At 40.5% G+C, this 14,031-nt stretch overlaps 2 protein-coding genes across 3 annotated transcripts; both read right to left on the reverse strand.

Moving 5' to 3' along the window:
• Positions 1-6,445, reverse strand: LOC118412263 (NXPE family member 1-like). The gene is made up of 4 exons (XM_035814997.1): positions 6,193-6,445; positions 4,747-5,501; positions 2,286-2,341; positions 1-1,830 (listed from the first exon to the last, which is right to left on the reverse strand). Exons 1-4 carry the CDS (start codon positions 6,388-6,390, stop codon positions 1,061-1,063), a joined length of 1,779 nt encoding a protein of 592 aa, XP_035670890.1. The 5' UTR covers positions 6,391-6,445; the 3' UTR covers positions 1-1,060.
• Positions 6,446-8,126: 1,681 nt separating this feature from the next.
• On the reverse strand, positions 8,127-13,878 carry LOC118412236 (NXPE family member 3-like). Of its 2 annotated transcripts, none has more exons than XM_035814956.1 (5): positions 13,739-13,878; positions 12,525-12,615; positions 10,662-11,944; positions 9,665-9,714; positions 8,127-9,456 (listed from the first exon to the last, which is right to left on the reverse strand). In XM_035814956.1, the coding sequence occupies exons 2-5, from the start codon at positions 12,597-12,599 to the stop codon at positions 8,684-8,686; spliced, it is 2,181 nt and encodes a 726-aa protein (XP_035670849.1). In that variant the 5' UTR covers positions 12,600-12,615; positions 13,739-13,878; the 3' UTR covers positions 8,127-8,683. The 2 variants fall into 2 exon arrangements, with proteins under 2 accessions (XP_035670849.1, XP_035670848.1); XM_035814955.1 differs by having other exon boundaries at positions 10,656-11,944.
• Positions 13,879-14,031: the final 153 nt, after the last annotated feature.

Below are 14,031 nucleotides of genomic sequence, written 5' to 3' on the forward strand. Positions count from 1 at the left end.
TATTTTGTCTTCAGCAATTTTATTTTATTTCCCTATAATAAAAACAAGGCATTCGTGGTACTTAACACAACTAACATCAGAAGCAAATGAACCTTTTAAGAACCAAAAAGTGTTCACTTTGATAAGATCCAACACTAATATAAGACATAAAATGACAAAGGGTCTAATAATGCTACGATACAAAGAAAAAAAAATACTTCACAATTGTTTTCTCAACAAGCCCAGGTCACAAGGTCGACAAATCTCCTTGGTATTTGTTGATAAAAAAATTATTGTGGTCGGATTTTCATTTTCACAAGGCTTGGTGACCAGCCAAGGTCGGCCGATACCTAAAATCGGGCGGCTTTTAAGAGAACATCGGGCGTATTTAATACTGCCGAACATGTCATTTAGAGCCCGCACATTTTCGTGTTGTTTGACAAGGGATTTATACTATTATGTGGTACAGAACCTCAAACTACTAAACACACCGCATATAAATGATTTGTTACACTAACCCCTGAGTAAGGTTTACATTAATGTTATCCCACAGTTTCTCAGATGACAAATTTTTCACAGTAGTAGGTTATTTTTTGTTGGATCAATCTAGAACCATTTCTATGTTTCTGGTGAACACTGATTATTACACACGCTTACAGAAGCTATTTCGTTCATCATACCTAAAGAAAGAAAAAAAAGAAGTAAAACCGGTTTAGTCAGTTGTCATCGCCTCTGAATGGTAGAGTTTTTTTTTTAAATCTATGCAGTAATTTGACGAGCATCCTCCGTACACTAAATGTTGTGATCCTGGCTCATTTTGGTACTTTGGGTAATACATGTACAACTGGTACAGTAGAAGTGATCATTACGCTACGTTATCCCTAGCAGAGAGGGACAAGAAGTTTTAAACAGAGTTCAAAATTCAGTGACCTGGATAACTGATATCCCGGTGTTCTGAAATATTCGGTCTGGGACTTTGGCTGATCTAACTCTGACTACTCATATCTATTCGAATGTCAGAGAATCCTTTTTGGCGACACCCCAGGGGCATGCCCAATTCTGACTAGATCTCCATTTTGTTTTACCGTGAACACAAATAGGACAACATCATCTCTATGTGGCTCTTGATGATATCAGGACCCGGGTGTAACATGTAAAACGGTTCATCACACACCGACATCTCCCATACATCCATGATGAAGATATTTAAGTCGCCAAGAATCTGCTTGGCTTCTTGTAACAGCTGAGAAGTATACCAACTATTGTTTTCCAGAAAATGTTCTAATTTGATGTGATCTTGCATGGTTCCGGTCCTCCACACTACCTTCGTGTCAGGGTAGCGACTGAGTAAGCGTTCTAGAGCATGCCGAATTCCCCAGACTCGCGAACGAAACGTTTCTAACGGTTCCGCATTATAATGGGCCCAGAAGCAGAGAACAAGCAGCACATTCGGCCCACCGACGATTCGATCAATCTCATCGGCGACAAACCTTAGCTTCTTCACTTCAAGAGCAGGTTCTCCGTGGTTCCTAGGAAAGGTGTGAAATACAAAATCCACCTTCATACTTTTATGGTTTCTCTCCCACTTTCTTATTTCTTCAGGTAGATCGGCTTTGATATTCTTCACTAGATGTTGAAGATATTCCAAATATTGTCGTCCCGTAGAGTCTCCTAGTACGACGATGCTTTTGTTTCTAAGGCAACGGTAGTCTAGGTGGGATAAGTGAAGTCTATGTGGATGACATTTGAGAGAGTACCACGTTTTGTTGTACCAGTACCCCTCAGAACTTCTTGCTGGTAGATGCGGTCCACATGGCGGTAGAGGTTTCATTCCGATGCCATCTTGAATACCTAGCAACAAAATCAGGGGGTAAGGTATTGATTGTAAAATCTGCAAAACAGAATCATTAGTAAACAACCAAATGTTGGTGACTGTCTGATACATTCGCTAGGGCAATTATAACTGGTTCACATTGTTCACATTTTCGGTCGAATTAACTATAACTTCATGAGTATGAATGAAATAAAAATGAAGTATTCATTTTGCAAGGAAATCTTCAAAGGAAACGGTTTAAACTTATAAATGCAGCAAACAATTGATGATGTTGTATTCTGCACCACTACAAACACTACATTAGAAAGTGTACAATGTGTAATTATTGGTGCATAAGGCATGTACAAAGTAGGCATTGGATAAGACTAGGGAGAATAGTTAATGATAGAACAAATACAAGGTCCAAATTTTGTTGCAAAAATTTGATATCGTGTGTGACTTTTTCCAGGTCAATGTTGCTACTTGTACTTACGTTTCCCCTTCACGGTGATTCTGATGTCATTTGGGACTTCCCGATTCGCAAGACTCCTGCAATACAACGGTTATCATTTAGAACGCTATATCTATATTACATCTATGTACATCGTACATATCTACATTGTATCTATCGACATGTACATGCACACATTGCATGAATTCAGATGACCACATCTAAATTGTATCCATCTACATTTTATCGATCTACATTGTTTCTTCCTACATCGTAATTTTATCTAGTACATTGTATCTAATAAAGTATCTACATTGTATCTATGTATACATTGTAATAAGTTAGATACTACATTAGCGATATATACATTTTATCTATCTACATTGTTTCTACCTACATCGTAATTTTATCTAGTACATTGTATAATCTAATAAAGTATTTACATTGTATCTATATACCTACCCGGTATATGGATATATTGTAACAATTTAGATAAACACATTGTATCTATCAAAAACAGTGTATCTATCTAAATTGTATCCATCTACGTTGAACATCCAGCTAAATAATTTGTATCTAAATTGTTTTGAAATTTATATCTGCGAAAAGATTATGTCTATCTTCCTAATATCATTTGCAAGAAAGTAAAAAGTATTTCTCTCTTATCTTTTCACATCAAGTTTTCTGTCAACAAAAATATGCGGTTTTTTGGTCTAAATAACTATTTGTAGTACTATATCAGGCCCCTCCCCAGAGCGTTACTGAACGGCGCAGCGCCGCTCCCAAAAACTCTCCCGCCACTCCCCCGATTTGTAAATCTAGTGTTTTCTCTTTGTATTTTCGGGGATAACTAGCAAAACCACCCGACTCTGCTCAAATTTGACCAAGAAATCGGCAAGCCTTCTCGGGAGATTCACAATAAATCCTTTGTTTTCATTGAAGCTGGCGTGGGGTAGGGTGGTATCTAGCGTGAAAAATCACAATCCTTTGTTTATGTCTTCTTGTTATGCTTGTAAACAATAGATGTCGGTGACTTTAGCATACGTCAACCTAATTAAAAACCTGTTTTTCAAGACGAAATCAAAGGAAAACCGATAGAAAAATAAAGAGCAGACCTGTCAGCACATGGTCAGCGCATTTTTAAGAGCTGAGGACTCCTAAACTGTTATTTGCAGTGATCTCTTTCCGACCTTGGTAAAAATCCATTCCTTGCTTTCTTCTTTCATCAAAATTTTGTTTATTTGTCAAAGATAAGCTGCATTTTGGCCGCTAGTAGCTCGTAAAAATTTGTATTTCTAGCCGAGACCTGGCTTGCCGGCAGCCATTTTTAATGAGGGTAATGAATATGCATGAGGTCACATGATGCCATTTCTAAGCTCTGATTGGTTAGCCCTAGATTCTCTGCCCTCTGATTGGTTTAAAGTAGGATTGCATTATATATTATGATATTTTTTGCGGGAAGAGTTACCTGCTCAAAATAAACATATTTTGGAATGATTTACAAGCAGTTTTGTAGCTGTCTTTGTGACAATATTCATTAAAAATATAGCCTAGACTTTTTTGGTTGTAATTATGCCCTTCCCAAGGAAGGTGGCTTCTCAGCTATGGGGTTGTGGAAAATTGTACTTTATTTTTATTTTTATTATGCCAATGTGTTTTAATATTGTTGTTTTAATATCATGTCAAGTTGTATTTCATACATTTTCAATAGATTTGGTTTATAGTTTGCATTGAGAGTATACTTACTTGCAACATATGCATGATGTTCTTTACAGGGGGATTTCAAATTGTCATTTATTAAAATTTTGTACTTAAGTTAATTGGGCTTGATTTTCTGTTTCTTTTAGTCAGTAAGATTTTACAGCTTTAGTTTCAGGAGAAGACATAAAATTGCAAATTCATTAAGGCAAAGTGCAACTGTTATACAGCTTCTCTAGAGGAGGGGGTGGGGGGAATCACACTCTCCGGACCACTCCCAGCCTGTGACGCTGCATGTGGCGTTGACCGCCGTAAGCTTCATTTTAACCCAGCACCACTCCCCTAAAAATTTCTGGGGAGAGCCCTGTATATGAGTATGAATGAAAAAAATTAAGATGCATGAAGTATTCAATTCGCAAGAAAATCTCCAAAGCAAACGGTTTTAAACTTATAACTGCAGCAAACGATTGATGCAGTTGTCTTATATTATGCGCTACTAAAAACACTACATTAAAAACTTACGTTTGTGCAGATTTTCTGTTTTACATTCGAAACTTTTTGTGTTATTAGTGCTTTAACAATAGGGCAAATCACTCGGGTAGATAACAAATATGATTAATCATGTGGGGCTACCCATAATCAGCTACTCTATCACATATTCCTTTTTGTGTTTACAACATGATTGCATACATAGAATTTCATTTTTATTAATGTTGTGAACCCCAAACCAACCGGCCTAGATCCACCAGTGGATTGCATTTGTTTAGTTGTTTGCAATGCAAGTAAATAAATAAAAGAACAATACCTGTTGAACAGCGCGGCCTCGCTGGTTGTGATCATCGTTTCGTGGAGCTTGGTCGTAGCAGGGTTATCTCGATTACACTCTGTTATAGCTTGGCAGCCTCCGTTAACCCTCGTGGGCCTTTGACAGTACCACGTAGCGTTCGGTATCGACCTAGAGTAGTCACAGATATCTCTTGGATTGACGCTGTCGTTTCGACTAAAACTGCAGTGAGTCCACTCTGTTAGGTTCGCGTATTCGTCAACGAAGCTACATTTGGTAACACGTCTGTCAAGGAAGGAGTCGCGAATTCTCCTCAGAACCTCAACAGTTTCGCTAGAATGTCCCAACCTGACTGAGATAGCCAAGCTCCCCGGCCAGCTCAGGAAGAATCTTGCTATGTATACTCCATTTCCGCGGTCTGTTATCCTTCCAGCCGAACAGGCCTTGACGGGAGACTTTGTACACAGTTTTGCTAGTAGAAAATCTCCCCCGTAAGTTTTCTTTTGTCCGTTAGCGTCCCTGGCGATGATCTTTACCACCAGAGTGTCACCGACTTGGTAGACTGGCTTGGAGTCGACAACATGTATTGACATTTGTTCGGCAGACGTGATTTTACTAATATCAAAGTCATGACGCTTCTGACTCCAGACTGACGTCACCATGTTTTGTTTTGTCTCCGACTTGGCAGGCTGCTCCGTCGTTAACGTTGTGGAGAAATCTTGAGCCTGACGTTCGGAGGTCGTACTTCTAACCGCAGTTTTATCCCCATAAAATACCTGTGGAAGATAAAATTTACTTTTTAGAAGATCTCATATCTTGATAACGTTTGATATTTCCATCTACAATTTTACATTGTTAGAGTTACAGAGAGTGACCTATAGACACATACAACGCCAATTTAAACCTTACTTACAGTGCAGCACGATTAATGAACGACAAGGCATATATGCGAAATGGTACATATTTCAGTGAGGTATGAGATCTTCGAACTCTTATTGGCCTTTTGTTGTAAGGGTCCAATAGTCATGATACAAAACCCTTGTATTTTCAGCCTTCGGCCTTTTACCATAAAGCAACTAAAAGGGACCCTATAATCAAAGGTAACTCGCCATGCTCCCGATATAGACTCCGTTGCAGTCTTCGGAACGGGGCTGTTTTTTTGGGCGTTGGTCCGCGATTTTCAACGTTGGCTATGTTCTCTTGTGACAGGAAAGGGAGTTTGCCGAGGAAAGGAGTTTGCTGTGGAAGGGAGTTTGCCGAGATCTTTGCCCCGTCCCTTGGGAATGGGAAATGCACTTTACACAACCTTCCTTACTTAACCCATGTGTAACGGGAGGTAAAAGAAAATACTACCTTTACCTTCTGTCTGTACTGTGTGTGTGGCACTGCTAAAATAAGTTACAAACTTGAGTGCAGTGCCACATTCGTCTGTCCAAAAGCAAGATAGGGAAAAAGGGTTTGACTTACCAGCTCCAGACATAGCAGAGTGAAGACAATCCCACCGACAAAGCCCACCGTAAGGCCTCTATTTCTAGCCAACATTTTGACCAGGCTGCTTGAACTTTTGTCCGGTCCTGAAGCTTCTGGAATGAGTATACGTACGCACACAAGAACCCCACCACGGAAAACTAGATAATACAGACAATAAGCGTAACCATGTAGCATATACGAAGAGGAGCCCCAACTCAACTGACCACTGACAGACAAGTCGCAGACAACATCTGCTTTTGTAAACTGGGACGTCACAGGGTGGTATGAGTAATTATTCCTTGTTGGGGGCAGATCAGAGACATCAGAGTTGCGCCCGCCGTTCCCCCTTTTCTGTAGCATCATTACCCCAATGAAAAATGGTGGTATTGTTTTTTTTTGTGTGTGTGTATGTGAGTGTGTGTGTGTGTGTGTGTGTGTGTGTGTGTGTGTGTGTGTGTGTGTGTGTGTGACTCTCTCTCTCTCTCTCTCTGCGTTTGGTTGCGCTTTTGTGTTTATGGATGTAACGTTATGTGGTCAGCATAATTTTAGAAACTTTGGATGGATTGGATTGATTTGGTATGCGGATGGGGATTGGGACGAAATTCAAGGTAACATTCACCCCCCCCCCCCCATCACGTGACTTTGGTACCACAGCAGGGCATGCCCTACCAATATGTTCTAGTATGGCTTTCTATACAAAAGACCACAGTAGGAGGGAGTCAGAATCTGATGGAACCTCACCTCCACAGGATTTATCATAAAATGTCCAAAATCCATTTTCTGTCAACTTTCATACAGCTTTTTAAACTTTAAATCTTCACGAACGGAAACCTAACCTTTGACCCCAAGCATCCAAGAGTTAGCCTGATCACACCCATTGGGACTACTTCTCCAAGCGGTCTTCCAAGCCTGCCAAAAACACAGTTTGGGGCCAAAATTAGTTTGTAGTAACATATAACATCCACCTCAAAAATGACAAAAAGCACCACATTTCCCAAAGAAAAGAAGTTTTATTGTTCTGTACCTGGTACCACATCCCACCTGGCACCACGCATGCACGCACTAATAGAAATCCCTATCCAGCAGAACTTTTGTTTTGTATCTTTTGTCCTGGACATGCTCTTGAGTTTTTTTTAGGCATATACTAGTAGTTTTGTGTCCAGAAGACGTCATCCATAAATTATAAGTCAAGAAAGATTATTATATAAAGACTTTTATGGTACACTCTTGCCTAGCCTGACTAAAATCGGCCGGCCCTACAATTGCCGCCGCCCTAGGGGAGGGGGGAATTAACTCCAGCCAGCGAGAGCTTGTGTAAACACAGGCTAACTCTTGCCGTCCTTGGCTAAGTACAGGTCACATGTTAACGATCAAAAACATACATATGACAAATATGCATGTCTAAACGTCTAATGCACGACTCAAGTCAATGTGGGCTACTGTGACCATAAATGTTTGTCATTTGTGACGTTCTACAAGCACACACGATTACTTCATGATGCTGAATTTGACTTACATTCTAAAAAACGACGCTACATAATGACACAATGACGTTTCTATTGGCGAAAATATACAAGGGTCTCGGGCTTAGCTTAAGTTTAAGCTTCAGTTTTTCAGGATGACCCCCCCCCCCACACACACACACAGAGCTTGCAGCTTGACTATTGGGGGTCGTCCACCCTAAAAACATGATTTTGTTGGGGGGGGGGGGCGCCGAATCGGGATTGATATTTTCAACTTCACGTTTTAACGTTAACGTTAAGTCTACTCTCATAGTTTGTACACTTACTTTTATAAAGATAAAAGTTGATTTTTACCGCTATGTGAAATAAAAATAAAGGAAAAATATGTGACAATGTGTCACGGATAGTCATTATTCTATGTTCTCCCTCTCTCTTTCAGCGCTTTGAAAATTAAAAGTTTAACATGTCTCAATAATTTGAACAGTTTATTTAATGCTTATCAATTCTTATCCATACAAAATATCAAGAACAGAAAAAAATACAACAATGCTAAAGTATTCGCACTTGAACTTATCAATTGCGTAGCATTAACAAAAATATCAATTATGAACATCTCAATACATAAGATAACAATAAACCATCATATTTTAATCATCATGATGTAAAAACAGTTAACGTTGTTGGTTTTGATATCATATGACCCTATTATGATTATGGAAACTTTAATACATCTTTATTAAGGTAACATAAACAAGCTATCTACATGCTACTTCCAGATAATGAGTTATACTTAAGTTTGAAAGAAAATAGACTCCTACAGTTCCAACGAAAAGTCGCTAGGATGCCCAAACCTACTTTACTTACTCTCCCTCCATAATTAAATTCGTAGGAATACCTAGGCATTCATGTGTATACATGTAGTTACTACATATAGTAATAACATATTACAATGCAATATACCTATGAAGATACAAAGATATATCCGTGTTGTTTTACAATTTCTACATCCATACTCAACAAAGCCATTACATTGGACATATATAAGAGTAGAACATATCTAAGTGGTTCAGGATGACGTCATGATGAGGGTGAACATTATGTTCGTGCCACTGACATAACGACATATCCCAAACGTCAATTATCGTGACGTTCAAATCCCCAAGGATATCCCTGGCCTCTAGTAGCAGTTGATACGCGTACCAGTTACTGTTATCTCGTAGGTGGGAAAAAGTGACAAAACCACGTGTGTTACTTGAGCGTACGAAGAATTTAGTACCGGGATATTTGCTATGGTGATATACGATCGCATGCCGGATACCGTATAGTCGTGAGCGAAACGTTTCAACCGGTTCTGCACAGAAATGCGCCCATAAACCCAACACAAACACCACATTGGGACCACCAACAATGTTCATGATGTCGTCTGCGGCAAAACTGAAGACGTTCATCGGGCGTGTTGGCGGCCCGCTGACTGGAAAATGGTGGAACCTGAAGTGGATGTTTATGTTATTGGAGTGGTTGGTGGTGACGGTTGGTCCGAGGAATTTTGGGGACTCGTTTGGGTTGTCCACGGTGTTGATGGTTTTGGCGAGGTCGCTGTACCATTGGCGTAAGGTGGAGTCGCCCTGGAGGTAGATGTTTTTGTTCCGAAGACAGCGGATGGCTGCCTCCCTGTCGAACCCTCGCTGAGCCCGACAGCGGAGAGAGTACCAGGTGCCGTTGTACCAGTAGCCTTCTGATGCTGGTTCCGGAAGACGGGGGCCGCATTGGGGCAGACTCTTAGGTTCGATCCCTTTATCTAAAAAAATAGAAACAGTGGATTATTATAATAGAAACAATAGAAACAGTGGATTATTATCCATAGAAATCACTCAAAAATCAATATATTTTTGTCTCAGCCTTAGTTACAAAATATGCTACATAGAGGTCGAAGAAAGTCAAGACAACTGTGCGCGGTAAGGCTAAGGAATGATGATTTTCAAGAAAAGAAAATTTCTAGCTCTTACCGTTTTTCTGAACTATCACGCTGATGTTCGCAGAAACCTCAACCCTGTCCCTGTAATGGAAGATAAAAAAAAGTTATAAACGCACATATTCTCAAAAATTTTCGAGAACATCAAACGGTGTTTGGTAACAAAGTTATTCTTTCATTTATAAGGTCTTCACACTGAAACCGAATAAGCAGAACCAGCCAGAATGAAGTATTTGCAAAATTCGTGCCACATTCGGGGTCATTCGGGTGGGAATTTCAAATGGACCTTATATTCCCTTCACACGAGACGGAATGATCCCAAATGCCGTCAGAATGAAAATTTGTCTCTATTCCTGGGAATTCGTAGTGTATTCTAGTAATTCTCACTGCATTCCAGATATTCTTTTGGCTACATTCTGGCAAGATTCGAAGTATCTTGCCGTTTCGGTTCTCAAAAACTTTCGGGCCAGCCAAAAGAACGGGCAGAAATATCTGGAATGCAGTGAGGATTTCTAGAATACACTAGGAATTCCCAGGAATAAAAAAAGAATTTTCATTCTGACGGCATTCCGGCTCATCCTTAGTCTCGTGTGGAGGGGCCACAACCGTACCAGGATCTTCGAGCGGGGCTGGCTTTTATTTTAGGGGGGAGGGGCGCTGGTTCGTGATTTTCAACGTTGGCTAGATTTTCTTATGCCGGGGAAGGGGCATGATTTGCCGAGGAAGGGAGTTTGTCGTGGAAAGAGTTTGCTCAAGAGAAAGACTTTTTACTAGAGTAGTTTTGGAACTAATGTTTTAGATTAGTGTTAGAATCCATGTCAATATCACCATGTGTACTTTATTACGACTTTTGTATCTGTACGCCTGTGCTTAGCCCGATAGGGCATGGATGCACAAGAAATGCAATCATCAACATTGTAGTAGCCAAATGTTCAGGGAAAAATTCCATTTATGTCACCTTTCTAGAACCTTTTTTGACACCTTGGAACCAACGTCCTGTTAGTATTTCAAGAATAATGACATACGTATACCCCTTAAGCAACGACGCCTTCTCTTCTTCTGTGAACAGGTCATCAACTCGGAGAGACTTGTTCCTATCCTGCCTGCACTCTACCGGGGGATCGCAAGGAGCGCTTTTCGGTCTATGACAATACCACGTCACGTTGATATCGGGTCTGGAAAAATCGCAAACGTTCCCACTGTAGTTGGCCTTCTCGATTGGGTTAAACGTGCAGCTAGTCCATTCCGTATTGTTCATCTTCTCATCAAAGAAGCCACAGGAGAAGAAACGTCTTATCTTGTGGCTTCGACTTTTCTTGAGGATGTTCACTGCTTCGCTGGAGTGTATCAGTCTTACTGCGGCTGTCACCAAGCCTGGCCAACCCAACACAAAGCGGGCGATGTACGTTCCGTTCCCGTAGTCTACGATTCGTCCAGCGGTGCTAGCATTCACGGGGGACCTACTGGAAAGCATGGTGGTGAAAAAGTCTCCGCCAATAGTTTTCGGACGAGAAGCTGCATCTCTTGCAATTATCCTAACTAACAGTTCGTCGCCTACCTTGTAGATTTGTTTACGGTTAAAAATGTGCGCGCCAGTTTTCTCTGAGGAAGTACCTGTTGGGAGGGCACTGGTGGCAGCGTTGTTGTTACCTGAATCTTTGCTCTCCCGTCCATCTTTCTGTGGAGGGTTCTGATTGGCTAACACTTTCTGTTCGTTGGATTTGAGCGCGTTTTCTTGCCCTTCATTCTTGTTTGGAGTGTTCTTATTGGGTAGCACTTTGTCGTTTTCTTTAGAGATGATTGGTCGGACATTTGCACTGGAGGCAGTGTTGTTATTTGAGTTCTTTCCCTGCCTCTCGTCCTTGTTTGCGGTGTTCTGATTGGGTAAAGCTTTGTCTTTTTCTTGGGAGATTATTGGTTTCTCATTTGCACTCGAGACCGAGTTGTCATCTTTATTCTTTCCTTGCCCTCCATCCTTGTTAGCAGTGTTCTGATTGGGTAATACTGTGTCCTTTTCTTGTCCCACGTCAATGCGTGGAGGGTTCTGATTGGGTAACACTGTGTCTTCGGCAAAGATTGGTTTGTCATCTGCACTGTAGGCGGTATTTCCCTCTATACTAATGTCTTGTCGTCCATCTTTGCTCGGAGGGAGCTCATTCCCTAACATTTTGTCCATTTCTTTGGGGATGGATGTTTCGCCACCTCCGCTAGAGATGACATTGTCATCTTTATTCGCGACTTGTCGTCCTCCTGTGCTTGATCCGATCTGATTGGGTAACATTCTGTTCATATTACCGTCAAATATTGTGGGTTTCTGTGAAAGAAAAAATGGCAGTTTGTCAGTAATAGACCAATACAATACATTTAAGTGAGACTTGTCTTTGCTTATATGGATGACATCCTCTTGGAACGCCAAAATTGATGCGCGCGTGGATGTCAACCATATGAACAATATAGAAAACAGTTAATCAGTTTACTTTTCTTTCATTCTTATTCTTTAGCCAGAGCACTTCAGTGACATTAGGACATTCTACTTTACTAGGTTCTGGAAATACAATACATGATATTGTACATGACATTGTATATTTTATAAAGGGGTATAGTTAAAAACAATGAGTAACAGAATGAACAGATGATGCTAGCATGAAAGTTCATTTAAGTATCAAAAATACATTATGACCGGGACGGGGGGCGATACAGACTTTTGGCAACATTTGACCCATTTCTGACGTCACACGGGGAGAAAGTCGCACGCCCACAGCGATTGGGTCAGACAGCCGAAAAAAAAACTGATTGAGTCGAATATTCCATCGAGTCCAATTTCTGAGTTGTATACCAGTTAATCTTCTCAAAACACAAACAAACGATGGTGTAAAGATTGGTAAAATACTTACACTTTTTATCAACAGCACCGCAAGTAGCAGTAATATGATCCCCAACCCTCTCACAAGAATAGTCTTAGCCCCCATTGTTGGAAGTGTGTTCCTGAAAAAAAGTAACGATACATGTATATGTATATCAATGGGGTTTGCTAAGATGATATATATGACATTGTGTAGGGGATACATTTACATCAGCGTGTAGGTTTTGAGTCAAAAGTAGCGTTAACATGTAACTTTAAAAAAAAAAATTATAATAGGAGTAGGTGTGTGATTGCTCGGGCCGCCATCTTAGATATATTACCCACAATTAATGTCGCTACGCATGCATACTTCGAATGAATGGTGACCGATGGGATAGATACAACATGTATATCGTATAACTACTAGTATACTAGTGTTCATATTCATAAACTGGTACTTCTAACAACATTGCTCGCGATGACTCACCAACCATGGTCGGCGCTGGGTTGGGAGAAGTCTTGATTTAGAATACATTCTAGCTCTAGTGTACTCTTGATTGCTTCTGTTTATGACATTTCCAACATTGATTCTTCAAAAGATATACTCGGCAGGCACAGACTACTTAGAATTATCTCCAAGCAGATGCTACGGTAGCATAAGATAGTATCAAAAGATGGCAACAGAGTGTGCATTGGATGCCCAAGGCCTAGGTCGGCTTTTTTGCCATCTTTTGATACTATCTTATGCTGCCGTAGGATCTGCTTGGAGATTATATTTTAAAGACTATTAGGCTGGTAAACTCACCGACCAGGTCCCGACCACAAATTACCTACATTGGCTTCAGGAAGACGAATTTGACTTCAAATTCGCAGTCAACAAATATGCCTGACAGAAATCGTCAAGTAGACCCGTAGAACTGTAACATACGTGTATTTGAAACATTTGTTTCTAAACGTACGATATGATACAAAATGTAATTTTCAACATAATGATTCAGACAATGATTGTATTTTCTCCCATTTCCCTTGACTAGGCCTTGATGATAACTGCTCGCTGGTTGAACAAACTTGGCTGTACAATTGTACGTGTTCGAGCCAAATCAACCAATGGATAAACCATTAACACGACCAAACCCCCCCATTCCAAACACATATCCAGCACAGCACAGATAAACAAATGTAACGCAACTATCAACATTATCTGCGTGCCACTCGTAGTCACTTTTTCACACCATCTTTCGGTCCGAAATTGCTCAAAATCCTTACCGTTTCTTGTGCCTTTGGAGCCGTATATCTCTCAGGGTCTGCCGGGAGTTTTCAGAAAGATCGACTTCGATCTCATCGAGTGAGAATTTTACGGTTGAACACACGCTAGGCTGGGCATGTATCCCCTATGGTGGATCTCTGGAGTGAACGTAACTAGAAAAACTTGTTATGGTAATGAGCTGCCATTCGTCTGATGCGTTGTCTGATAGTGCAGGTCTAGAGTTCTTTTGGAGAGACCATACTAATTTGATTGTATGGATAACATCCACTGGGCACTACAACATTGGAGCGAG

The sequence above is a fragment of the Branchiostoma floridae genome, chromosome 3 (genome assembly GCF_000003815.2).
Source record: "Branchiostoma floridae strain S238N-H82 chromosome 3, Bfl_VNyyK, whole genome shotgun sequence".
Lineage (NCBI taxonomy): Eukaryota > Metazoa > Chordata > Leptocardii > Amphioxiformes > Branchiostomatidae > Branchiostoma > Branchiostoma floridae.